At 40.8% G+C, this 26,153-nt stretch overlaps 6 protein-coding genes across 10 annotated transcripts in view; 1 reads left to right on the forward strand and 5 right to left on the reverse strand.

The window, feature by feature from the left end:
* The first annotated feature begins 4,430 nt into the window (after window positions 1-4,430).
* Window positions 4,431-5,385, forward strand: LOC6566839. Its single transcript, XM_001992859.2, has 2 exons — window positions 4,431-5,179; window positions 5,253-5,385. The coding sequence occupies exons 1-2, from the start codon at window positions 4,431-4,433 to the stop codon at window positions 5,377-5,379; spliced, it is 876 nt and encodes a 291-aa protein (XP_001992895.1). The 3' UTR covers window positions 5,380-5,385.
* A 963-nt stretch (window positions 5,386-6,348) lies between these two features.
* Window positions 6,349-8,587, reverse strand: LOC6566840 (double-strand break repair protein MRE11). Its single transcript, XM_001992860.2, has 5 exons — window positions 8,319-8,587; window positions 7,225-8,266; window positions 7,007-7,164; window positions 6,613-6,949; window positions 6,349-6,541 (listed from the first exon to the last, which is right to left on the reverse strand). The coding sequence occupies exons 1-5, from the start codon at window positions 8,546-8,548 to the stop codon at window positions 6,443-6,445; spliced, it is 1,866 nt and encodes a 621-aa protein (XP_001992896.1). The 5' UTR covers window positions 8,549-8,587; the 3' UTR covers window positions 6,349-6,442.
* Window positions 8,588-8,781: 194 nt separating this feature from the next.
* Window positions 8,782-10,328, reverse strand: LOC6566841 (lysosomal thioesterase PPT2 homolog). Its single transcript, XM_001992861.2, has 5 exons — window positions 10,111-10,328; window positions 9,910-10,009; window positions 9,686-9,835; window positions 9,337-9,610; window positions 8,782-9,265 (listed from the first exon to the last, which is right to left on the reverse strand). Exons 1-5 carry the CDS (start codon window positions 10,240-10,242, stop codon window positions 9,067-9,069), a joined length of 855 nt encoding a protein of 284 aa, XP_001992897.1. The 5' UTR covers window positions 10,243-10,328; the 3' UTR covers window positions 8,782-9,066.
* Window positions 10,329-10,876: 548 nt separating this feature from the next.
* On the reverse strand, window positions 10,877-12,335 carry LOC6566759 (nuclear transcription factor Y subunit beta). Of its 4 annotated transcripts, none has more exons than XM_001992862.2 (4): window positions 12,250-12,335; window positions 11,864-11,955; window positions 11,672-11,770; window positions 10,877-11,567 (listed from the first exon to the last, which is right to left on the reverse strand). In XM_001992862.2, the coding sequence occupies exons 1-4, from the start codon at window positions 12,265-12,267 to the stop codon at window positions 10,913-10,915; spliced, it is 864 nt and encodes a 287-aa protein (XP_001992898.1). In that variant the 5' UTR covers window positions 12,268-12,335; the 3' UTR covers window positions 10,877-10,912. The 4 variants fall into 4 exon arrangements, with proteins under 4 accessions (XP_001992898.1, XP_032595280.1, XP_032595282.1 ...); XM_032739389.2 differs by lacking the exon at window positions 12,250-12,335 and adding an exon at window positions 12,113-12,133; XM_032739391.1 differs by lacking the exon at window positions 11,672-11,770 and having other exon boundaries at window positions 12,250-12,310.
* A 162-nt stretch (window positions 12,336-12,497) lies between these two features.
* Window positions 12,498-20,912, reverse strand: LOC6566760 (kinesin-like protein KIN-7I). Of its 2 annotated transcripts, XM_001992863.2 has the most exons (9): window positions 20,761-20,912; window positions 20,218-20,684; window positions 19,260-20,149; window positions 18,989-19,144; window positions 14,163-17,652; window positions 13,711-13,950; window positions 13,522-13,642; window positions 12,961-13,460; window positions 12,498-12,889 (listed from the first exon to the last, which is right to left on the reverse strand). In XM_001992863.2, exons 1-9 carry the CDS (start codon window positions 20,891-20,893, stop codon window positions 12,746-12,748), a joined length of 6,141 nt encoding a protein of 2,046 aa, XP_001992899.1. In that variant the 5' UTR covers window positions 20,894-20,912; the 3' UTR covers window positions 12,498-12,745. The 2 variants fall into 2 exon arrangements, with proteins under 2 accessions (XP_001992899.1, XP_032595275.1); XM_032739384.1 differs by lacking the exon at window positions 18,989-19,144.
* A 2,470-nt stretch (window positions 20,913-23,382) lies between these two features.
* The window catches only part of LOC6566761 (protein abrupt), a 62,666-nt gene continuing 59,895 nt past the window's right edge, over window positions 23,383-26,153 (reverse strand). Inside the window, exons 8-9 of the mRNA XM_032739387.2 lie at window positions 24,886-25,626; window positions 23,383-24,103 (exon numbers count right to left, since the gene is read on the reverse strand). Of these exons, the coding sequence (XP_032595278.1) occupies window positions 23,571-24,103; window positions 24,886-25,626 (1,274 nt within the window). The 3' untranslated portion in view covers window positions 23,383-23,570. The remainder of the gene's footprint in view (window positions 24,104-24,885; window positions 25,627-26,153) is intronic.

The raw sequence follows: 26,153 nt of genomic DNA on the forward strand, positions 1-26,153 counted from the left end.
TTTAAATATGTATTTTAAAAAAATAACTTCAGAATATGCACTAAATATTATTTTAATTTAATGATACAAACCAAAACTTATAAAATAAAAAAATATTAAAATATTTATTTATAGCATTATTTATACTAATACAACTTTAAAATAAATATTTTAATAAAAAATTAAATTGAAGGAAGCCACAAAAGTCTTATAAAAGTAATCTTATAAATTAACATAATTTATTTAATATATTGAAAATTAGTCTCATAAATTTACTTTAGTTTCTTGAATTGAATTGAAATTTGCTTACAAATTTGAGAATATTATGACAACAATAACTACTAAACCGATGTATTATGTACATGTTTTAATGTATTATTTATCAGAACGAACCTAAACCTGTGACCTGATTTTAAAGCTTAATATTTATTAGATAGATAATGCATAGAATATATTTATATCTATATCTAAATTCATATATCTTAATATGTATCTACATCTAACAACAATAAATTATAAATTTCGAATTACTTATTCTAAAATTCTCTTTATTTTCATATGTGATGTATATATTCTGATCAAACAACAAAATAAACAAAAGAGAGTCTTATCTAGTGTAGAGAATTGGAAGATGAACTAAGCCCAACACTAAACTGTTTGCAAAAGCAGTGCAGAATAAGAAAAACGAGGCGAGTTCTAAGCACAAGAAAAGGGAAAATGCGTAGCAAAAGTAGAGGAAAAAAGCGTAGCACAAGAAGCAAGGCAACAAATTTAAAATGTGAAAACTTTTCCAAGTAGTATTTGTTGAAAATGGGAAATTTCTAAATGGGAGAGAGAGAGAGAGAGGGACAGCGAACCGAACCGAACCGCAGTCAACAGAGCCAAAGAGCTAAAGAGATAGAACAAAGTCGTCTGCGGCATTCAACGTTGCCAGTTGCCCGTTGCCCGTTGCCAGTTGCCAGTTGCCAGTTGCCAGTTACCAGTTGCCAGTTGTCTTTGTCTGCAGAGTGCTGAGTGCAGAGTGAAAGAAAAGGTGCAAACATGGGCAAGCAGTTAATACGAGATACGGGCACATGAAGGACTTGATGATTTGATGTACCTATGTATCTAAGTATGTATGTATGTATGTGTAAGCCAGCGCTGAGATTTTCTTTGTGGTTTCGACTTCTTTTGATAAACCATTTTCATTTTCCCACATTGTGCACACTGAAGTGCGCTGCAGCTGAAGGCCGTCACCTGCCACCCACGCCAGCCCACGACGCCGACTAACTTCAAAGAGCTGAACCCCGAAGCTTTTCTAAAGGCGGCGGCGCCATTTTAGATTTGCGGCAATGTTGGTTTACGCCCAGCGCTATTATGAAATATGATGAAATATGAAAATAATATTCCACCCTCAGCAAAGGCAGAGGCAGTGTCCTTTGCGCAATCGCATTGTGGTGCTGCTGCACCCAAGCACACCACCCACTCCGAGTTAGATTTGAACATTCCCTCTCTCTCTCTCTCTCTCTCTCTCTCTCTCTCTCTCTCTCTCTCTGTGTCCCTGTCTCTCTCTCTCTTTCTGTTCATGGCATGCCAATCAAATTGTGGCATAACAAATATTATCACAACAATGCCACAAATTGATGTGCGTTCAGCATGTTCTGGCCAAAAGCAACAAATGACTGAGCTGAAGACGAAGACGGAGACGCAGTCTGAGGAGGAGACTCATCAATCAAACGCACTCAGAAGCTCAACCAATCATCCAATCATCCAGCCATCCAATCACCCAATCGCTCAGGCGTAATGCTCAATGCTCGATGCTCAACGCAGCCACAGAAACAACAACAATTTTCCAATTAAGCGACCAAAAATTTGAGCATATGATGATTATTGACGATAAGAGCTCGAGAAAAATAGCAGCTCCAACCACACACACACAAACACACACTCGTAAAATGTACAAATAAATCGCACAATTGTTTTTGCTGCCCCTCTAACCATCCCCCCACCGCCTCCTCCAACGACCCATGCCATTTGCGACTATCTACGAGTATTGAAACTAAAAGTTATCTGCGGCCAAGCGGCCAAAACAAAGAAACTTTCATTTCCAATTTTCTTGATGTATTAAATTATTTACGCCCTCTTGAGCACAGGATTTCGTGTGCGTGGGTGACCAAAAGACCATGAGATGATTTTATATATATATATATATATATATATATATAAATATATATATTGGTATATGTTCATACAATAGAGCATGTGTATTTAGCTTGCTTGAAGGTCGCTCTGTCAAATACTTGCTGTGATTTTGAGTAAAACTTGACACATGGACACCTGACAGTAATAAGACTGGAAAAAATATACTAAAAAAATAAAATTGACATTCTTTGAAGAGTTCACTCCATAAAGGATAATCTTAGATTTAATTAAATTAATTTATATACAAAAATAGATGTATATATAGATATAGATATAGATATATAAATGCAAATATAAATACAAATATAAATATTTATATATATAGAAATGGATATAGATATAGCTATAGATATAGATATAGCTATAGATATATACATATATAGATATCGATACATATCGATATAGATATAATGACATGATTCTAATTAACTGATTATATATTTCCAATTAATTTATTCATTTGTCACATAAGCATCAGTTTTTGAAGAATAGGCGAATTCAGAGTAATTTCCGTAAGAAACAGGAGAGGTGATCAACGGAGTGGTTCATTCTTGAGAGCTACAAAATCGAGGGAATTGTGGTTATTAATATAAGATGAAAATGACTAGTAAGAAAACAACAAACTTGAATTGAGTTGATAATTCTAGAAAATTAAACTTTTATTTTTCCCATATATTTATTGTTTATATTGAAACACTTTTCTTAGCTTTCGCAAAATGTTAAGAAAAAAGGAATTGTTTAGATTCTTTCGCATTTAATAAATATGAAGTGAAAACAATAAGTGTGTGCATCGAATCGGATCGCATCAGCTGAGAAGCACTCGAAAGTGTCGCTTACACTTGTTTCACTGTAATCAAAATTAGATTAACAACTGTCATCATTTATACAAAGTTACTGATACTTTTCCCCTCCTCGCTGCGATTGCATTGGATGTCGCTCATGCGATATTTATCGTGCATGATTTTTACAGTCGCTGCGCAAGGTGGCAGCGAAAAGAAAATTTTCTTAACTGTATTTAACTCAATTTCACCCACTGGGCCAGTGCACCAAATGTGCAGCCAGCTCACATCACATCAGAGCTCCATAACGCCATCAGCCTCTATCCATCCATCCTCACATTATGCTTCACAGTTTTGCTATGGCAACGATCCAAGAAGGGACCACGGCCAGCGCTATGGGAGCTTAATTACTTTTTAGCACGCATCATAAAAATGCATTGGATTATGTTCAAGGCTGTTGTTGTTGTTGTTTGTTGTTTGTTGTTGTTGTTTTTATCTCTATGGAGATTTGCAGTATACGTTTATTTTTAATTATTAATTACCGTTTTGATTAATGGTTTTGCAGAGCTCAGCTGATGGCCTTGTCTGGCTATTTTATTGGCTTATACGCTAGTTCTATAAATCTCATTTCGGACTTATTATACATATATTTAGCGAGTGCAATTGAAAAAATGATTTGTAATCAGACAAAAATATAATTAAAACATAATATTGGAATAAGACAAAGTAGCGAATTTATCTAGTTAACTTACTTTAAAGTAGTGATGGAAACAAATATTTCAAATAAATATTTAAGATGAAATTTGATGAATTTGTGGTTAATTTTTTAGAGAATCAACAACAAATTTTATGTTTTTTTTTAATATGTAATTTTTCAGAATTTAAGATTTGCAACAACCTACCGAGTGAAAAAACGGAAATATTATTTTTAAACAGAACAAATTGTATTTTGTATACAGATATTTAGACAGACGCTGAGTAATCATTAGAGATAATGTTAAATACTATTTAAATGGCATATATGATGCCCAGCTGAGTCGGTGCATCAGCAGCACGAATACGATCCGAGGCATGAATGATCATCTCCACAAACAACAACCATGGCTGAGCAAATAACGAATCCATGTCAGAGTCATAAACTCGATTCAAGAAAAGGCGAATCTTCTACTTAAACAAAAAAAAAAAAATTAATCAAAACGCATACACAAAATGATGCCTAAAAATTGTTAATTGGCCACAAGACCAGTGGCAGCCTCCTCATCCCTCGTCGGATTGACGCACACGCCAATTCTTTCCATTTGAGTGCTCCCCAATGGTATCTCTGGCCATGTATCGCAATTTATAAAAGCAACGGGCGAGCAGCGATTTCGCTGGAGTACCATTCAAAGATCGCTAGCGTTTGGCAGCAACCGCTCTGCCACTGGACTTGCACCGGGATATAAATATATATATATATATATATAGAAATATAGCATCAGTTTGACGAGTGGAATGACGCGTCTCGATTGGTTGCTGCTCCTGGCAACGTGTGCCGCCAGCATTGCCAGTGCCAGCGTTGAGGCAGCTGCTGCCCAACTGCAGCAGCGACGTCGCCACAGCCTTGCCGAGGCGACACCAACACCAACGTCTGCAGCCGCTGGCGGAGATTGGGGTGGATTGGGACCAGAGCTGGCACTGGCGCGTCGCGTCTACGATGGTTGCCAGGGCAAGAGCGATTTCCTCAGTTGTCTCAAACAGAAGGCGCTGCATGCTTTGACACGTGCTCTCGACCAGGACTCGATTAAAATCGTTGATGGTCTCGTGCTGGAGAAGCAGAATCAGAGCGACACTGAAAGCGTTCTCGGCGCCCTGACCGATGCCCGTCAATTTGGCAGCCTGACGCCACTCGATCGTGCCCTGCTCTCCAAGGTGGACAAACTGATGCGAACGCATGCCATGAAGATTGACATAGATTTGGATTTGGATGAGGGTGCAGGTGTGCGTGGCAATGGTGTCGGTCGCGACAAAAAGAAAAAGAAAAAGGACGATGGCCACATCAAATATGTGATTGCGGCGCTGCTAACGGCAATGGGTATTGCCGGACCATTGGGTCTGAAGGCACTGGCAGCTATAGCTGGCAAGGCACTGGTCATCAGCAAAGTGGCGTTAACCATTGCCGGGATAATAGCGCTGAAGAAGCTCTTCTCGCACGACCACAGCGAAGAGTCCAGCTTTCAGGTGCATGCCGGCGACCACAACAGGTAATTATCTCTGTCCAAATCGCTCTCTCTGTCCACTCAGATATCCTTTAACACCCATCCAAACATGTTGCAGGCGCAACACGTATGTCATTAGGCCCGTTTCGAAAACAAATCCTGGCGGAGGCGTGGGCGTTACAGCTGCCGGCGGTAGTCCATCGGTGGATCCATATCGCTACTACTACGAGTACCATCAGCAGTAAGAGCAGGCGAGCTCAAGTTCAAGATGTTCGCTTGTTGTTGTGTGTACGTGTGTATTGTATTGTGTGTATTGGAGGATTTCATTGCATATGTATATGTGTATATGTGTATATGTATATGTATGCACAGTTACAGCTAAACTACCAAAGAATCCAAGCCGAACCGAACGCAACGAGGTAACAATCCTTGGCGACCAACAGGCGCTAACTTGTATCGTAGCTATTAAGTTCTAGTTTAATATACTCTTAAGGAACAATTATTTTCAAGTGCAATTTGCATCTAATAAACAAGTATTAAGTGTTAAAAATAAATCATGGAGTTTCCAATGCTTGCGTTCTCAACGCTTTTTTATTAAAAGCAAATTTTCTGAAAGCATGAAAAATATAATCACCACATTAATTTTATAGCATACTTCTAGGCTGAATGTGTAAATGCTTGCCTGGGAAATAAAAATAATGCATACTTTCAGGCTGATACAATAACACTTGGATAAAAAAATATAGCACCAACTTGGCTAAATTACAACACATTTTTAAAAGACAAGGTGCCTTGGAAGCGCAAATACTAACTCTATCTTACTGCATTCAAGGATTATGGAGTCATCTAAGAGAAAGAGTACTAAAAATATGAATATCCTTGGCCGAGCTATAAGCAATTTTCCGTTTTGAAAAATCTTTAATATCAGCTGTTTGAAGGACTTAGACCCTTTTCTTGCATTTTTCGAATCGGGTTGCTAAGGACAATTTGTGGTCCATATGAGAGCCCCATAATTTTTTAAGTGGCCAAGATAAATATTATTTTTAAATTTTTCTCTCCAAATGTATTCTTATACATATGGCAGGGCAGAGTAATAGCGACAAGGCGAATACTATTTTTACTTTTTTCAATTCAGCCAAATTCTGAAAGATTTTTGAGGGACATGATGCAAGAAACAAGGCTATTAATAAGAGTTAAGAAAAAGACGATTTAAGTTGAAAACAACACGTGTTTATTAGTATCAAATATATAAATTAAATATTATCTAGAGTTAATGGAATGATAATAAGCTGAATAATAAATTAACAGTTAATCCGAATCATCAGATACAGTGTAGGTGATTGGGGCTCTTGATCTGCGCCCGATTTTTGAGACATCTAGAAGTCCTTGTGGACCTGCCGACGAACCCTGCGAAGAAATTGAAAATGGATTTATGAGTCAATTTAAAAATAAAAAGGAAATGTCTTTAGGATGCTTACGGTCTTGGCAACGGATACATCCAATTGAGGTTTAGCGCGTGTGCTTGGCGCTCTTGCTGCCGCTGCACTGCCTTTGCCGCGGCCTCGCGAACCACGTCCTCGACCAGCACCGCGTGCGGGTCTGGAAGCCGTCGCAGGCGCCGCAGACAAATTCACATCAGTTGCGATGGCACTTACAACAGAGACATTTGGCTCCGTTTTTAAGGTATAGGCATCTAATGACTTGAGCAGATCGTCGACTTTGTTGCGCAGCCTGAAATTGTTCAGCTCATCATCGATATTCTCCAGAGCGGGCAGCGTGTCCATTAAATGTTCCACAGCCTTTTCATTGTAAAAGCTGTAAGATTAATAAATAAATGTAACTTTTTAATTTTCTTGTTTGACGGAATCGTACCGCAAAACGGATTCAGCTGCATCAAGGTCGGAACGCTCGACCATGCGATAGGTGACCTCGGACAATGCCTTTGCATGCATCAGTTTGAGCGGATTTTTATCCTTGACTTCGTCGAAGTAGCGATCGAGCAATTCCTCCACACGAGCCACATTATCCACCTCGGATTAGAGTTGAATATTAATTAGTATTCATTCATTGGGAGAGGTGGTTTTGCTTACCATGGCGCGTTGCATAGCATCCTTGTCCACATTTATCTTACCGGTCTTCATGCGCTTGATCAGCTTCTCAAACTTGACAACATCGGCCACGTTGGCAACACGTGTATCAAACAGTTGCCCAAACCGAATCGTGTTGAACATGTGCTGCTCGTCGGTGTAGCGCAGACGCAGTCGGATTAGCGGCAACGTCGGCTGCTTCAGGTGGCCCGTGAGCATCGTTTTGGCCTCCTCAAGCATGGCTTCCACTCGCTTTTGGGCGAAGTCATGCACCTTGGTGGACGCATCGCCAGATGCTAGATCCAGCTCATCGACATACTCATCCAAATCAATGGAATCGAATACGAATGGACGCACCGTTTGCAGCGGTATTGGCTTGAGGTTAAACTTTGTCTTGTATATCTCCAGGATGCCAACGTGCTTTTTGATGGATTCCCCCTTGGCCAGCGAAGTGGCCACCGACGAGCCCGGCTGCGAAACGTAAAAATCACGCACCGCATTCACCTCGGGTTCAATGCGGCAATCGTGCTCGTGTCCCCAAATAACCAAGTGCAGAAACGCCGGCAGCAGCTCTTCGGGCAGATAGTTTTTGGGGCCACGATCGGCGCGATTTTGATGCACGACCATCAGATGGAACCAATCCTCCTCAGACTCCTTGGGGCAATTGATGGTCACCTGGAAGTCCTTGAAAATGCGCACCAAACGCGCATCGTGAATGTGACTCAGTCCATACAACGCCAATTGGGTTTCGCCCTTGCGTAACAGTATCGGACTAATCTCCAGCTTCGTTAGGTCTGTCCAGCGGCCAAAGTAGTTCACCAGACCCATTGTGCTGAGCAGATCCAAGGTGCTCAAGCGTCCAAAGCCACTTGGGTCATCGTGATTGCCGTGTATGGAGAACACTGGTATGGCAATGTTCAAATTGGGATCCTCGTAGTTCACCGACTGATTAACTGTGTTGTGAAAACAAGCCGACTGATCGCTCAATATCTCCAGGGACACCGGTTTGTCCCCAAACGTATAGCGCCTCAGTAATTCGATGCACCTGGGAAATATAATTGAATCTAGTATTCAAATTGATATTCTATTATACTCACTTGTGCGTAGCACTCTGTCTAGGTTCTGAGTCGTGAAAGAGATCACCGCCTAGCAATATCATATCCACATCTTCAGACACGGCCAGCTCCAATATTTCCTCGAATGCCCTGAAACTGTCCTCGCCACGAATCGCGTCCTTCTCCGCATATCCCAAATGATTATCGGTCGCCACCATAATACGCATGATATTATCAGCATCCTTTTCACCCGTATCTGTCATGTCTGCCATTTCTGCTATGTTATTAATGTTCAACTCCACACATAAGAATTTCACAATATATTGCGCGGGCACAACACATTAAAGAATTTTTATCGATTTATCAGAAAACAGCTGTTGCTCTTATCGATACATGGAAAGTTAACTGGAAAAAGGTCTGGCAACACTGCGGGCGCCTGGTCAGTGAAATATTTAAATTTGTTTTCGATGCTTTACTTGCGATAACATAAAATAACAAATAAACATTTAATCAGTTATTGTACAATTTATTTAAATTATAATCTCAATTGTAGAAACACTTACCGTGGTCTAAAACTCAAAATATCTTGCGAAAGACAATACAAATGATATTTTATTGTTTAAACTATATTTGCTATAACGAAAAATAGTGAATACTTGAACTAAACCAGACCATTTGTTTTGCATCGCTGCACACAATATATACATATATATTGTACTTATCAGTTCTATATATTGAATGTGTCACCATTCCAATCACAGCCTATTAAATCGCTCTGGTTAAATTGGTTTCAATCCAAATATGGCATTATTACTTCGTTAATAACTTTCTTGTTCCTATGCCACGATAAATGGTGCACAGATGGCTTAACAATTATTATCAATTTGTCCGCCTCCAATAAGGTTTTCAAACCAATCGAGTCATTTATGTAAATCCCCCGCTCATAAAACGGTATCACGTCCAATGAGTCGTCAAAATAACTAAAATGACTAAAAACATAACATACAATTATCATAATATTATATATAATATGCGTTATGGTACATCAAAAATAACTAACCTGGATTGCCAGGGGGTAATAACACCATCGTCGGGTCCACCAATGAGGATCACTTTATCAAGTCGCACCATTCCCATTTTGAATGATGTTGAATTTGAGCTAATCTTTTCATTGTTAATTAGCGGCAAGAATTCACTATAATTCATATATAACGATTGCTTATGCGGATCATTCCAGTAGCCACCGACGGATGTATATTGACCCACCCTCGAGTAGAATAGCTCAAAGGCCGTCTTTGCCGCCAGATCCGGAAATATTAAATGCAGGAAACTAGCTGCAAAATACAGATAAATTATGTAGAACTTGTGCCTGATTTATCTATATTTATGTATATGTATATATGGCATACTTCCGTATTGACCCGCTTGGGGTGATGATAACGAAATAAAGGTCGTGACCTTGTGATCGGGTAAACTTTGTATAGCCGCCCTCGCCAGAAGTCCGCCCTGCGAGTAGCCCAACACAATAAATCCATCCGGATGCAGTTTTCCAATTCGATCTAAAGCACAACAAACACATAGAATATTAGCGATATTTACTCCATGGTGAAATGATACTCAAAATATATCTCACCAATATAGTCCCTGATTTGTGCAACTTGCCGCCACGCATTTTCCAGGCTGTACCAGCCAGGAAACTCATCGCAATTGTACACAACTGTACCCGGATGCAGCTGTAACCGTAATACAGATGCAGGATTCAATTTATTGCGTTGTCGGATTTTGACTTTGAACTCATCAAACAATAACAAAGAAGAAATGTTTTCACATTTACCTTTTCGATGTGCCGCACCAAAAGCGTCATAGATTCAGCACCCGACAGTATGCCATGGAGTATCACAACTGGCTTGTAGGCCAGCGTTCCCATAAAGAACATGCACAATATTAGCCAGCATCCTATCCTCATCTTTTTCCGTTGTTTTCGTAATGCGTCTGAAGACTTTCTGTGATTTGTTTTCAATAAGTGCCATTTGCGTAGGTCTGTAAACACTTTAACAGAAAACTGTACTCTGTGAAGCAGCTATGTTAACAAGAGGAGCAGAGCTGTTACAATTACAGTAAATCTGGTATGCAGCTCCTAATAGCAAGCAAAATTTCATTTGGAATACAAATGTAAAATTATATTGCTTATTCTATAATTGAATAAAACAAATTTAGAATTAGGTTCGTTTATTCATTTGTCAACTTACACGAATTTTGTAATGTACTTTGCACTATTGAATCTCTTCTTAAAATTTAGAACTAGGCGCGGCAAAACATTTTAAATACATATCTCTCTCTCTCTATATATATATATTTGTATATATATATATTTTTACAACTTTCTCTATTTAAGTAAAACAAACCTGACCTGGATACGCGGCAGTATTTTCTTTCACTTTCATCTCTTATATAAATTACAAATGTTGGGGATCTTTACTCTTAACAGGATTAACAGGCCAGTCTGTGTTTGCCAGGTCCATAAAATACGTGTGATTCTGCATATATATATATATATATATATATATATATATATATATATATATATATATATATGTGTATTATAACTAATAATAGAAATCCTCGATCAGCAGACTTCATCCAGCCACCTCTTCGCTGACAAAATCGAGTTTAACAACCTCAGCGGGTAAACATTCCTCGACATCCACTTCGTTCTCCTGGACATTGATACGATTTAGGGTCATCGAGACATCCGGACCACATTTTAATTGTGCCGTCGATGTGGTGCTAACAACATCCTCTCCACCAACAACAACAGCAACAGTTGCCGGCACCAAAATCTGTGGCAATTGCTGTTGTTGTTGTGTCGCCGAAGTTGCCGCCACAATTTGTTGCTGCTGCTGTGCCGTCGTCGATGTTGGCTGCTGTATGATTATATTCTCTGTGATGGTGGGCGTATTGGAAACGGCGGCAGCAGCTGCCGCTGCTTGTGCTGCAGCCAATGCAACTGCTTTCTGTTGTTGCATTTGTTGAAATTGTTTGATTGTCACCGTTGTTGTTGTCGTCGTTGTCGTCGTTGTCTGTGGCTGCAAAATGATTTGCTTCGCTTGCGGCTGCTGCTGCTGCGGTTGTTGTTGTTGTATGATGTGTGATTTGAAGACTTGTTGTTGTTGTTGTATGTTTGGCTGCACCGTTTGTATAACATGCTGGACCTGCTGTACGGGCAACTGTTTAGCCGGAATTCCCGCATCCTCAAATGCCTTCTTCTTAAGCGCCTGTCGTATTTGCGAGCTGCAAGAGTGGGAAAGAAGTGCATTTGAAATATAATAATAATAAGTGTCATGTTCTCTCGCTATGTTTTTCTGTTTTTCTCTTTTTTTTTTTGTCTGACTTACACGGTGCGACTCTTGATGCTCAGACTGATTTTGCTCAGATCGTCGGAGAAGCGCATTATGGACGAGTGCAACATGTCGATTTCCTCGTCTGTCCATTTACTGTGCCGTGCATAGCGAGGGAACATGCAAAATTAACAATTAAGCACTATATATGCATATATACAGAAGCTAAAATCTGTCCAGCTTGCTTACCCGGACGGAGATTCGGCATTTGGATGCAATTGCATTGTTAGATCACCGAGTCGGCTGAACGCTTGACCCGCTGCCGTAAATATTTCACCAACCTGCAAGAATAATAATTTGTGTGTTATATTTTCAGCTGTTTTGTTTTGAGTTGTTGTTGTTGCTGTTGTTTGGCATGCGGTGCAAATTCAAAACAAACGCGCCCTCTCACCGCCCCCAAAATGAAGCACAAACACAAAATTTCGCTACCATTCGCACCCGAAGGAGTGAGGCGATATGACAGAGACGCACACAGCCGCACACTTTTCCCGCACAAAACTCAATTGGGGCATTCTTTGCCATCCGGCGGCGCGTACGGGTTGCAATCGGTTAAATGCGTTTTGCTTTTAACATACCTTTGTTGCCGAATTCATGGCCTACTTAAGCTGAATTACTTTTTTTTAATACAAGATTTAATATGAGTGTGGTGGTTAGGCGATTTTTGGCCGATAGTTGTCACTGCAACGCTTCAGCTTGCAATTGATTTAATCGCGTTATCGCATTTATCGAAACACTTCGATTACAGTGTTTCCATCAGGCATGTCTGCATTTTGGCAACAAAAAAATATGTTCGATATATTTGAATTTAAATTTAATTACTGACTTTAAGGTTGTAAACCAACGAAAACGTTTATTACATATAAAACAACAATTATGAAAACATATTTTATGCATTAATTTCAATAACTCACTCTTCCGCCGACATCTTCGACATTTTCTATGCCACACAATATTTACTTGCTCGCTCACTCACAAATTTGGCTGCTCTTTAATTACAACCTTAACTCTAAGCACACTTAACATAAATTATTTTAAGATAACTCAACAATTGTAATACTATCAATATATGACTTATTTAGAGGGTGCCGCCAGGTCGGCGTCAGCGACTTTCCGGAGTTTATCCAGCTCATCTCCGCGCAATTTGAGGGCCCGTTTCGCGTACTCATACTTATTGTTTAGGGCAGCAAAGTCTTTTTTCTGCACCTCCAATTGGGACTGGAAAAGAGAAAGTGAATTGTGATAATTCTGCGAGAATTACTTATTATTAATTAATATTTCACACAGACCTTAAGTACATTAATTTGGCCAGTTGTCTGGAGGGAAATGGAGGCGTCGGCATTTTCATTTTGCTTTAACTTATCCTCCAAATCCTTAATTTTGTGATAACGAATGCGACACAGTCGCAAGCTTTCATTCAACTTATCAGTAATTTTCTGTAAAGCCGTCTCCACATCGGACTCCGTTTGCGTCTCTGCGGTTGACAACTGCTTGCCGGCTTGAGCCGTCGTCGTTGCCACTTGGCTGCTGCTGGCCGAGATGGCTGCAGATGCTGCCTGAACGTTAACCTTGCTCATCAGATCCAAATTCTTTTGCCTTAAGCGTTTGATCTCATCGCGCGCCTTCGCCTGCTCCTCCTGGAGACGTTTCTTCAGTGTGGCTGTTTCCTCTTTTAGCGGATGATTCTTCAACTCCATATTCTGCGTAGTCACGATGCTTTCAGCTATGAAAAGCTGGCGTTGACAATCCTTCAGCTTACTATCAAGCTCCTCACAGTTGCAGTTTTTATCTATCATTCAATACACACATTTATCAAGGCAACTTGAATGTTTTTGTGTTTCTAAACTCACCGACTGGATCCGTCATGCAGGCCACATGCCTCGAATCATTCCAATACGACTGACGACGCCATTCATCGTGTGTGCTAATTCGTCTATTTTTGCGTAACTCAGACTCCGATGATATGGATTTCTGTTAAATGTATACATATATAATGCTTAAATTCGATATTTTTTTGGTTTTGGGCATTCATTACTCACCCTTGGATGATTAGTCTCACGATCCAAACTCTTTCGGGGTGCAGATGATGTGCTCGACGAATTTGAGTCAAATGATAAATTGCTGCCATTGGCCTTAGCTCTCAAGTCCGACTCCAGCTTCTTGAGAATCTCTTCGGTCGTGCAGATTTTCTCCTCCAAGTTGCGCTTGTCGTCCAATAGACTAGAAATTGTGCCATCCAGGCGTAATCGCTCAGCATCAAAGTTGCTTCTATTCGTTTTCTGAAAATTATAAATAGATGTATATATATAATATATAATACATAATATCAAGAACTTTCTTCTGTTCTTTTACTTTTTATGCCGCGCACCTCAGAGCACTTTGTAAAAATATCAGGTTCAAACCATGTTGATGATAAATAAATGTAATATATATGCTATATATTTATATATATATATATATATATATATATATATATATATATAATACTTACCAGCAAAGTGCGCAATTTATTGATTTCCTTTTGCAAGATTTCAATGCGGTTGCCCAGTTCTGAGCTCTTTTTACTGGCTTCCGTGGTAACTGAAGTCAGTCGTTCCTCAAGCTGAGCATTTTCCAGTTTCAGTTGCTGCAAGATCTTCTCGTTGGAGTCAATCTTTGACTGCAGCTGCACTGTGCACCGCTGCAATTTGGCATTGCTTTCGCGCTCCTTGTCCAAATCACTCTGCATATTTAGGACATTTTTCAGTTTTACTGTCAGCTGCTGATTCGCTGTCTCCAGCTCCAGTTTATTAGTGAGCAATGAGTCCAGCTGCAACTGCAGTTCATTCTTCGAGCTCTGCACCTCCTTCAATTTGTGCTCAAATTGATTGGATTGTTCAAATAGGGTTGCCTTCAGTTCCTTGAGCTTGTTCGTCAAGCTGGATTGCTCGGAACTGGCAGTGCTCTGCATAAGCAACGTTGCCTCCAATTCGGATTGCAGTTGATCGACTTTGGCGCTGTGCGTTTTAACCTCAATGTGAGTCAGCATCAATTCTTTGTCGAGATTCTTCACTTTTTGCGCCAGATTCTTGCTGAGATCGTTCGCTGCGTTTAGAAGACATATGGTTTCTTCATGCTCGCTGTGGAGCTTATCAAAATCGATTGCCTTCAATTCGGCTTGCTTAACCTCCTCGACTAGACCAGCAATTTTGGTACTTAATGTTTCCACCTTCTCCAAAAATATGGCCTTCTCTGCAGCGTTGGCTACTAGCTCAGACTCCAATTGTTCCAACCTACTCGTCAACTGTTGCTGATCGTTGTGCTCGGCTTGGAGTTCGTTGTTCAAGCGTTCTATTATCGATTTGCTCTCATCGACGGCAAATTGTAATGAGCTCTTCTCCAGCTTCAGGTTGTCCAGGCTAAGTGTATACTCTGCCTTGAGCTGTTCGTAGTCATGCATCTGCTTCTCGTATTTGTCGAGCAGCTCTTGCAACTTTTCATCCTGATCTTGCTTCTCCTCCAGACACTTGCTGCTCAATTCACTTTGTAACTTCTGCACTAGCTTCTGGCTTTCATCGTACATTGATTCCAGCTCGTGTTTCTCTTTAACCAATTGATCGACTGCCAGCTCATTGGCCGCCTTAATGTCCAAGAGTTTTGTGCAGCTATCAGCGCTGAGCTTCTCCAATTGTTCCTCACTCTGCGACAATTGTTTTTGCAATCGTTCCAAACTGGCCTCGTAGCGAGCCTTGTCCTGCTCCCATTCAATGTTGGATTTGCGCAGATTCGTACGGAACCGACTCTCGCTGGCCTCGATCTTCTGCAAATACTCCAGCTTAGCATTATCAAGCGCATCCTTATGCTGCTTTTGATTCGCCTCAAGTGCAGTTTTCATATCGCTCAACCGCTTCTCGTAATCCACTTTGGAGCACTTTATCTTTTTGTCATTCTCTTGCCACTTCAGTTCAAATTCCTTTTGCGACATCTCCAGTGCAGCTTGCATTTCATTAAGACGCTTCTCGTATTCCTCCCTGGATGACTCTAGTTTTTCTTTATTCTGCTGCTCCCTCAATTCGAACTCCTTTTGGGACGTCTCCGATGCGATTTGCATTTCGTGGAGATGCTTCTCGTATTCGTCCGCAGAGCATGCAACTTGTGCTGCAAGTTCAAGACGCTGTTTCAATGCATCCACAGTCTCTTCAGCCTTGATGCTGCGCTCCAGCAACTGTGCATTCGTTTCCTGCAGTTTATCAATGCGATCGGCATCGTCCGCCAATTTGGCGGACTGTCGCTCGAGCAACTGTTGATTTTGACGAGCGTTCGCTTGGAGTTCCACCTGCAACACATCCATATTCATGCAGCGTTCGTTGAGCTCCTGCAGTTCCGACTGTATTCTCTCGATCAGTTCGTCCTTGGTGCTCAGCAGCAATTGCAGCTGATAAGATTCAGTTTTCAGATCAGATAATTTGGCTGTGAGCAGATCAAGCTCGGTCTCCGTTGCTGTTCCGCTGCTGTCGCTGTTGAACAGCGTTTGTCCGCTGCTGGACATGAGTTGGCTCTCGCTTTCGTTGAGGGTGTTCTCCTTAACCTTCTCTTGCAGCTCTTCACAGACCATGGTCATTTCGGCATGCTGTTTCTCGAGCGATTCGATTTGTCGCTGATAGTCCTCCACTTTGTTGACGATCACCGATTTCTCCAGCAGCGCCGATTCCAGATTTGTCATCTGTTCACGCATCTCGTTGATTGTACCCTCGGTGGCATCAATCAGCATATTCTTCTCGGCCACTTCACTCTCCAGCTGAGCGATGTGTGCCAGCAATTGTTCCGTTTTCTTCTCAGCAGCCTCGGCACCAGCAGCAGTTGCATTTGCAGCCGACATTTGCTGTTGCTGTTTGAGCTGCTCTTGCAGGGCATTGCACTGAGCTCGCAGACTGTCGCCATCCTGAACGCTCTCCATTAGCTGGTTAGACAGATCATCGTATTCTCGTTGGATTTCCTCGAATTTAGTCTCCATTATGGCCAGGTTCTCGATGAGCTCCTCGTTGCGCGACCTCAACTGCTGTACAAGTGCATCGTTGATCTCGGCTGTGCTCGCTGTTGCCGTTGCAGTCTGCATGAGTTCTTCTTGAATCTGCTGCATAGATGTTTTCAGCGTTCGGATTTCCTCTTGCAAACTTTCGTTTTGGCTTTCGAGCTGGGCATAATCCTGCTGCAGTTTCGCATACTTTTCTTGACTGGATTCACGCAGCTCATAGTCCTGCTGCAATTGCACATACTTCTCCTGCATCGATTCGAGGCGTTCATAATCCTCCTGCAATTTCACATACTTCTCTTGCATGGCCTCATATTTGGCCTGCATCGATTGCAGGATCTGATTGTGTTGCTGTTGCGTCTCCTCGAGAATATTGCATTTATCCTGGAGTAGTTCCTTGGCCTCCTCGGCGGCCACAAAGTCCTGACCCAGACGATCACAGAGCTGCGATTTCTCCGCGACATCGCTGGTCACCTGTTTGTACGCCAGTTGGACGGTCTCCAGCTGTGCCCGTGTCTTGGCGATTTCCACACGCAACTGTTCGCATTCACAATCAATCGACTGGGTCCCCTCCACATTGGCTGTCGTCTGTTTGTGCTCCTCCAGCAGACGCTCGAGATTTGCGCACTTGTTGCAAATGCTCTCGCAATTGGTTTCGATCTCGGGGCAAATGGAAAGCATGTGATCCTCCTTGCTGTTGCGCAGCACATCCCTCGACAACTCATCGAGCTTATGTTGCAGGCCACCGATGGCGCCATCTTTCTCTGAGATGGCCGCCAAGAGCTCCTCCTCCCGCCGCTTTGACTTCGATTTGTGGTTTTCAAACTGAAATTCCAAGTCGACAGCCAAACGATTTTCCATTTCCAGTCGCTGAACGGTTTGCTTCAACGTTTGCAGCTGCTCCTCATATGCCTCGATTTTGGTATCACCAGCCAGCTTCGACTCGGTCAGGCTATCAAAATCTTCGCAGCTACAAGTAGTAAGCGTAAAAAGAGACAGTTATTTAATGCTTTAATTCGGATTAATAGCTATTTTCGATTATAGACACATACATGGGCAGAAACACTACTCTAGAGCTTCACTTTATCTATAATCTAGTGCATAATTGAATGCGGATGGGCACAGCTGAAAATGCAGTTGCAAGTTGGCATTTGCAGCCCCAAATTTGTTCACCGCACGACCATTTTGACAATTAATTATGGCCAGCGAGGCTCCCTAAAAATAGAGACTGCAGCTGCTAACCGACTGCAGATGGTGGCAGCGGCAGCAGACGGCATTCCAGTTGAGGTTGAAACTACGACTACAGCTACACACAAACACAAACACACACACTTGCACACACACACACACAGACACACGGAAGAAATGCGCTTTTATTGTTGCATTTGCTTTGAACTTATGCGTTATATTTTTACTCACAAACTTTTTATTTATTTTTTTGCTTGATGCGGGGCCTCAATTGCGTTATGAGTTACATCAGAGTCACGTCTCTGGGCATTTGGGAGTTGCTAGCTACCCAAGAAGACGATATCGAACACTGAATGTGTGCGACAGAGCGGAGCGAAACGGAGTGCGTTCAACAACAACAGCAAAGTTAAGTAAAATTAAGCACATTAACCTTAGGGCCACATTAGTGGAATCAACAATTTATCGACGACAACGATTGAAGATCGCTTATCACTATTCACTTTTGTTATTTGGCATTGTCGTCAGACGTCTTCGAGCCGTCGAACGTCAGGTGCCAAATTTATTCGCAATATTGTTTAGGTGTATTGTATTCCGGTGCTATCATAGCGACGCACAAAACAACAATATTGCGTGTTGCGTATATGAGTCTGAGTGGGTCTTATTATTCGGCTCTCGGCTCGGCCGATTTGGCTCTTGCTTACTCACGTCGTACTCAGCAACTGATTTGAAAAGACGAAAGCGAAGCAATCGCTATGCGATAAAATAGAAGAGATTTACACAAAAGTTTACCACGTGTTGACTTTGTGCACTTCGACGCGCAACTGAAGTGGTGAACACATTTTTAAATTTCCAAACTGGAGTCGCCAATTATTAGATTAAACCAAAAGATATTAATGAATATAAGCAAAAGTCTATAGACAGAAGCTTTGCCATACAATTTAGCTCGACCTTCACATTATAAACGGCATTTCGAAAGTTTAAAGACTGTCAACAATTTTGGGAAATATACAAGATCCAACATTTTTCGATCTGTCAGGACATTTACATTTGTAGTTTTAGCTTAGTTAGCTTATATACTCAGTCCTAGAAGTCCCATGACAATAAGGACTTAAACTCACCGCTGCATTAGATTCAGTCGCTCGGATTGTAGCTCATCAATTTGAGCTTGTGCCGCAGCAAACTTTTCGCTTAAATCTTCCCACTCGCAGGCTATGTTTTGCTCTAGATCGAGGAAGGTATTCAGCTCCGTAATGTCGCGTACATGCATTGCTTTACTACATATATAGATATGGTATATATGGGATGAGATGAGATGTGAGATCAACCATGAAAAGTGCAATGAAAATGATTTGTGTGAATCGAGAGTAATTACTGTATTTGATAACTTACCCTTCAATTTCGCCCACGCGTGGCGTTAAGGATAGTGGTGGCAGGATTCGTTGGGTAACCATTGGGCTTGGGACAGGTCCAAAATCGAACTCAACGGCTGGATTGAATTCCTCGTCAGTCTCTTCGATTTCCAGCGATTTCATAATGTTTATGGTCTTGGGTGCGTTAAGAGCACGGTGTCTTATATGCGAACCCGATGGATAGAAACTTGGTTTTGGTAGACCCGAATGCTTGGGCTGGTCAGCATTTGAACCATCTGACCCAGCCAAATCTTCTCCCGTCGCTGCCTCCGGATGCGATGTTGCCGGACACCAAGTGCGTCGGCGATTTTTATTGCGTTTATCAGCAATTGTAGTGCCGGTTATGATTTTCAGAGTATCATTCTTGATTCTCTGCTCCAAAACTCTGACTTTGATCTGGCTTTCATTACGTTCCTGTTCCTTCGCCAAGCGATCCTTGAGCTCCTTAATTTCACGCTCGAGACGCTTCATCATCGTTGCATCCGATACAAGCTCATTTATTTGTGGCTTCAAGCGTATCTTCTTCGCACGCATTGCAAAGTTCAGCGTCGACTGCGATTCCTCCATAATCGATGGCTTAATGCTGCATATAATCGAGGTGAACGTGTTCCCACCCAGCGATGCCTGCAATATACGCGTCAATTTGGAGTCGCGAAAATTTACGTATTTGTTGTCCTCGTTCTCGGCCAGGCTCTTGATCACGTTGCTCAGAAAGTGCAGGCTCTTGTTAATGTGACCGCCCTCCTTAAGACGAGCACCCCGTGCACCCGTCTGATCGGCTCGCTCCGAACCGGCCAAATCCACCAGATTTAGCAGGCTCTGAATGACGGCATCATCGGCATTATGATCAGTTTTACGTGACTCAATGATCTGCAGATGCAATACGTGAAGCTAACATATAGTCAAATATATATATAAAAGGTATTACAATAGCTTACAATGCGAAATATGGCATGTGATCGACTGGAACGTTCGTTCATATTGGTTTCGCCCACGGTGCGCTCCTTGTTACCCATGCACAGGAACTGGAGCAGATCATGCTCGCTGGTAATGATGCACTCCTCACAATTCACATGCACCATCCCATTACTCTCGTGTATCTTGAGATCCTGATTCTTCTTGTTCAGCAAATCGTAGATTTTCTCATTGTAGATCTCAATGTAGCCGACACGTATCAGAAATTCGCGATCATCGTAGAGGGCAATCTGATTAAATATCTCCTTGGCTGCCAGCACCATGACGCCCGGATTGCGCTCATCGCCCATCATGGTGTATGTTTTACCCGATGATGTTTGCCCATAGGCGAATATGGTGCCATTAAAGCCCTTAATGCACGCCTCCACGATGTGCTTGGCCATGCAATCGAAAACCATTTGATTGTTCGAATCCTGATCGAATACATAATCTGCAAGAACAATTGATTCATTGAGTAGCGGCCATCTTGGAGTGTTGTTGTTGTTGCTGCTGCTGTTGTTGCTTACCAAAAACACAGGGATCTGCTTGGCTGTCGATTAGCTGAATTGTGCGCTTGTCTTTCACCTGCCACAATGTGGTATTTCCTGGTTCGCAGGGACGCAGCTTGATGCACACTTGGATGGCACTCTTTGCAGACATTAGACAAATACAGTTAAATACAGTTAAATATATAATATAATACAATTAAACGACACTTTCCGCCAAGAAATATTGATTTCTATACAATTACAATTCTATACAGTTAATTCGAACGAATACCGCTTTCTTGTGCTTCTTCTTTAAAATGTGCCAATCAGACGCCAAGCTAGCGAGCGTCTTTAGCGCAACCGATAACGATTACTTTTCGACGTATTTTATCGAACTGTTGCGTCTGCATGCGATCGCCAGCAGGGCTAGCACGCTGTACAGCCGATGAGCTCCAGCAGGCCGTTAAATTTCAAATTTATTATTTTAATATCGATTTTAACGTTTTGCAGTATTAAAACACACACTTTGCTTGTTCTTCATAACGCAGTTTTATTTGTAATTTTAATAAATATTAATAACTTTCTAAGCACATGGATCTCTACTTAAATTGCTTATGTAACTTGTATTTAACTAACTCATTTTATTCTAGCGACTTAACTGCATTATGTGTCGGTGTGTGTGGGTGTGGTGTGTGTATGTGTGTGTTTAGCCACAATTGCATTTTGTATATTAAAATAAAAGATGCAACAATTGCACTCGGCATTAAGTTACAAATAAAATACAAATAGCTAAAGTAATTAGACGTTTGCAAAAGAAACGTAGCCAGAGGCGATGTGAAACAGGGAGATAATAAACAAATTTAACATACTTGTCTTTACTTATTATCTTGCTTTATTTATGAGTATATAATTTATTACTATGCATTTCCATAATCATTAAATTTATACTATATTAGAGATGACTCGTGATGAAATTGTCCAATTAACACAATTACTATACGAAAAGAAATACATAAGTATATCAAAAATTGCGCGCTTAAATAATATGCAAGTAAATTACATTTAAATTAATTGAGGTAGAAAATTACTAAAGTAACACATTTATTCATGTTGTAATAAGGCAAGTGGGGATTTCAACTCTTTTAGAGTCTCTGTGCACATCATCAATATTGAAACTAACAAACTAAACCTACAATAATAAAAACGAACTAAATTTACATTGAATAAATTGGGAAATCGGAGAGAAACCTTTTAAGTTATGTTTAAGTGTGTGTGTGAGTGTGTGCGATCTAAATATATATGTATATATATATATGTAGATATTGAGGTATTTCTGATTCTATTACATTAACCCCAGTATTTTTGTTTTATTTGCGTGTAATTATAGCTAAGCATACAATATACATATGTAGTTATGTATGTGTGTGAGTGTGTTGGTGCCTATTAATTGTATGTATTTTATATATATATATATATATATATATATATATGTATATATGTTAATATATATGCATATCTCACTTTATTGTACATAAACGCATAAATAATAATGAAATGTACACATTGCCTGACTAATTAAAGGGGAAATCCTTAGATTCACATTTACAGACTATGTATTTATTGGCGCACCCAACCAATGCAGATAGATCCTTAAACTACACTGAACGCAATCTGTATGTATAAGCAAGTACGGCCATAACGAATATATTTGCATGTATATGTATGTTATGTATATTTATGTAGGTAGTTGTGTGTGTTTGCTTTTTCATTTCTTTTCTTTTCACTTTTAACTGAATGTAATTACGAGTAATGAGTACGAGTGGATTACACAATTCTTTTTGCTGAGGTAGTTTTGGTTGTTTTCGGCGGTGGTTATCCGTGTATTCCTGAGATATGGTTATGTAACATTATAAATACAATACAACTTGAGTGGTCGGCTAGTAAGCATATATATATATATATATATATATATGCTCGTCTTCATAAAAAGAAAGTCATGTGTAAGCTCTAATAAATTGTGACATGGCACATCTGAATTTGTCTTTGTTACTCTCAAAACTGAGACGGATAAAAATATATATAAACGCCTTTTAAAAGAGTATTCGTCCTGTCCGTTTAAATGCTTCTTGTTCTTCTTTTTTTTGTTTTTTTTTTTTTTGTTTTTTGTTTTTTGGGTGCGTATCTTCTACAACAATTTAGATACTATTTACAGAGAATTGTTGACTCATTTGCAAAAATGTTTGTTAACACTAACTTACATGGTCTAGGCTCTAGGTTTAGGTTTAGCTTTAGGTATTTTGGAGTATGAGTTCTTCAATGATTTTTGAATTTGTCTTGGTTCGGCAACATCCTAAACTGCATGTATACACACAACAGGTACATGTGTATAGAAGTAGTATGTATATGTATATAGGATAAGTATGTATGTGTGTGTGTGTGTGTGTGTGTGTGTAAGTATCTAGGCATCTAACTCACATACGAGTATCTGTTTAGGTAAGTTGATTATTTACTCTCATTTTGTTTTTGTTTTTGTTTCTTTTAAAAGCACAACATAAATTCTACAATAATTGTTGCAAACGCAGCACATGATATTAGTTCATGATTCGGTTTCTAGATACCTATATAACTATCATATTTATCGTATGCATTTAGTATATATACTATATGTATATTGTACACGTAAACTGGTATACATGAGGATAAGGCTACTCGTTACAAATGTTCCATTTTTTTTTGTGGGGTATACAACTGTTTGACGACTCTTCAAAAACGATCGAGTTGCACATACATATCTAAATATGTATATATATGTGCTTAGTATATCTTTTGCTCTCTCTTCCAGCTGCTCTTTATGTGTGATGAACACCCTCATCCTCGGAGTAATTGTCCTCGGCATCCGAATTGGCTGCCTCATTGTTGCTGCCCGACTGATTGTTGTCCAGACTCAGGCCCAAATCCATTGGCTCCGAACCGTCGCGCCTAATCTCCGCCTCCGCATCCGCATCGGCATCGACGTCGACCTCATCAGCCGCCTCATCGCCAATGCCAATGCCAACGCCACCCACCAAGTTCGCATGCATGTGACCCACCGTGCTGAGCGCCAGCGCTCCATTTGCATTCGGCGATAAGCTGCCTCCCTGCTGCTGTTGCTGCTGCTGCTGCTGTTGCTGGTCACGCCTCAGTATCGGTTCAATAGAGAGTCCACCGCTGCCCTGGCCATAGCCACCGGCAGCTGATGCGCCCGTCAGCTTGCTCAGATCGAACTGGGCGGGCAGCAGGCCAGCCGGCAACTTGTCCAGACTGTGACCCATCGCATTCAATTGCGCCATTTTGGCGGCATGCAACGCGGCTGCAGCGGCATGCTCCTGCGACATGCCCATGCCTACAAAAGAGACAAGATATGAGTTTAGTATTGAAGAAATTAGTTTTCTTTTGATTGCATATACAAATATATATATATTTATATATATGTATATTTATATATATAAGAGAAAGAGCCGAATGTGCCTAATATGTCTGACATTTAATATTTTGTAATAAATTATAACTTTATTTTTTAAAATGTATCTATTTAAATTTATCATTTATATATTGCATAGAACGATCCGTTGAAGACAACAAGCCGAATAAATATCTCAAAATGTAAGTAATCTTTAATATTATTTTATTTTTAATTTTTTAAGAAAACGATCCAGCAATTAGATAAAATATTTATTTAACTTGTAAGGAAAGAATTGAAATTGTGGAAATACTTAGAAGACTTGCAACTTATATGATTTAGGTAATTTAAAAATTTTATTCCAATTTTGTTCTACTCGATTTTAGAGGAAATTGTCAAACTTTTTATCGTTTTCCTTAAAATTATATTTAAATTATGTCCTAGTCGATTTTAAAGTAAATTAAACATCTATTTATCTATATTGTTTTAACTGGACAGTTTACACGACCAACTTCTGTATATATAACAAGTTAGTTAAAGTAAAATAATTTTGAGATTAGTTTCAAAATCGAGAGACTGGAAGAAGGCAAGTATTTCAGATAAGGCTAACCAAGAATGAAAATAAATACTTTATGTTGATTCAGATGTCGACTGCCAGCTTTGTGGACAAATTAAGAGATCCATTGATAGTTGGGGTATACAACAAGTGGGGGTTTGTCACTCACCGAACGTATTCTCCGTGATGAACTGCAGATAGGTGTCCAGCAGCGATTGTCCAGCGCTGCTGCTGTTGGCCAGCTGAACGCCGCCGGCGGCAGCGCCCAAATCCTTCTGCTGGCCCATGGCTGCTGCGGCAGCAGCTGCAGCTGCCTCGTTTCGCATCCGCGAAATGGTTGTGTTCGCATGTCCGAAATTGCTTAGGAGACTCTCGTGGTAGCGACTGAGGTCGCTGGCACTGCCGCCGACGCCATAGAGCATGCTGCCGGTGGTCAGATCCTCGGGATCATCATCGGAATCCTCGCCATCGTCCAATGGGCCGCCGCTGGCATTGCTGAGGTCCAGCTTATGGGAGCCATTGCCACCGTTGCCGCCGCCACCGCCGCCGCCGCCGCTGCTGCCACTGCCGCCTGTGGGGGAGGCGCGGGCGCGCAGCTCAGCGGGTGATATCTTGACGCCGGCCTTGGCCAGCAGCCGCGAGGCGAGATCCGGATCAAAGGCGCTGGGCATCGGCAGCACAGGCAGATCCTTGGTGGAGATGCCGCGATGCTGGCGCGACATGTGCGAGTGCAGCGAATTCCGTGACTTGGCCACCGTGCCGCACAGGACACAACGATAGCCCGGACAGACAGTGTGCTTGTCCTCCAGATGGGTGCGCAACGTGTGTGCCGACCGATAGATTTTGCCACATTTGGGGCACGGTCGCGGATCGGTGGCACGCACACGCATTTCCAGCGTACGACGCGAGACTGCGAAAAGAATTGCACAAATAATTGAAATTATTATTTAATTAAAGCAAATATTTTCAATACCCGGCAAACAAGAGCTGAAAAACCCCATCGAATTACTGCTGACTAATGGAAAATTATTCGTTCAAATTGGTTTTAGTTTTTCAATAAATACAAAAAATTTAGTTTTTAATAGTTTTTCAGCTCTGATTGTTTCAATTGAAAACAAAAATCCATTCGCTCGACTTTTCTTCGTTTGCTCTTTATTATTAACCAAAATAGATGTATATATAATATATATATATATATATAGAATTAATTGCCTCATCGAGTCGAGTCGAGTACATAAATTGAAGATACATTAATATGAGCTACGTATTCCCCAAACAATTGGCCAACTAAAAGAATGTTTCTTTTGTAAATTATACATAAGGTTTATTACGAGTTAAGTTATATAGTATTTTGTTGGTTTCTGTATGGGCTACACAACTGCGAAAAATTGTCCGTCTCGAAATTGAATGCAATATTCACTAAATTGCTGTGGATCT

Source organism: Drosophila grimshawi, unplaced genomic scaffold (genome assembly GCF_018153295.1).
Source record: "Drosophila grimshawi isolate 15287-2541.00 unplaced genomic scaffold, ASM1815329v1 contig_1377, whole genome shotgun sequence".
In the NCBI taxonomy this organism is placed as follows: Eukaryota; Metazoa; Arthropoda; class Insecta; order Diptera; family Drosophilidae; genus Drosophila; species Drosophila grimshawi.

Excerpts from the sequence above, each read along its gene's own strand:
- LOC6566839 (XM_001992859.2), top strand. The coding sequence starts at position 4,431 with ATGACGCGTCTCGATTGGTTGCTGCTCCTGGCAACGTGTGCCGCCAGC. Across the intron at positions 5,180-5,252 it reads CATGCCGGCGACCACAACAG|GCGCAACACGTATGTCATTA; the intron begins GTAATTATCTCT and ends AACATGTTGCAG.
- LOC6566840 (XM_001992860.2), bottom strand. The coding sequence starts at position 8,548 with ATGGCAGACATGACAGATACGGGTGAAAAGGATGCTGATAATATCATG. Across the intron at positions 7,165-7,224 it reads ATGCTATGCAACGCGCCATG|GTGGATAATGTGGCTCGTGT; the intron begins GTAAGCAAAACC and ends CTCTAATCCGAG. Across the intron at positions 6,542-6,612 it reads ATGTATCCGTTGCCAAGACC|GGTTCGTCGGCAGGTCCACA; the intron begins GTAAGCATCCTA and ends ATTTCTTCGCAG.
- LOC6566841 (XM_001992861.2), bottom strand. The coding sequence starts at position 10,242 with ATGAGGATAGGATGCTGGCTAATATTGTGCATGTTCTTTATGGGAACG. Across the intron at positions 9,836-9,909 it reads ACAAATCAGGGACTATATTG|ATCGAATTGGAAAACTGCAT; the intron begins GTGAGATATATT and ends GTTGTGCTTTAG. Across the intron at positions 9,266-9,336 it reads ATTACCCCCTGGCAATCCAG|TCATTTTAGTTATTTTGACG; the intron begins GTTAGTTATTTT and ends TTATGTTTTTAG.
- LOC6566759 (XM_001992862.2), bottom strand. Across the intron at positions 11,771-11,863 it reads AATGCCGAATCTCCGTCCGG|TAAATGGACAGACGAGGAAA; the intron begins GTAAGCAAGCTG and ends TGCACGGCACAG. Across the intron at positions 11,568-11,671 it reads AGCATCAAGAGTCGCACCGT|CTCGCAAATACGACAGGCGC; the intron begins GTAAGTCAGACA and ends CCACTCTTGCAG.
- LOC6566760 (XM_001992863.2), bottom strand. The coding sequence starts at position 20,893 with ATGTCTGCAAAGAGTGCCATCCAAGTGTGCATCAAGCTGCGTCCCTGC. Across the intron at positions 17,653-18,988 it reads CGACTGAATCTAATGCAGCG|CTGCGAAGATTTTGATAGCC; the intron begins GTGAGTTTAAGT and ends TACTACTTGTAG. Across the intron at positions 13,951-14,162 it reads ATAAATTGCGCACTTTGCTG|AAAACGAATAGAAGCAACTT; the intron begins GTAAGTATTATA and ends TATAATTTTCAG.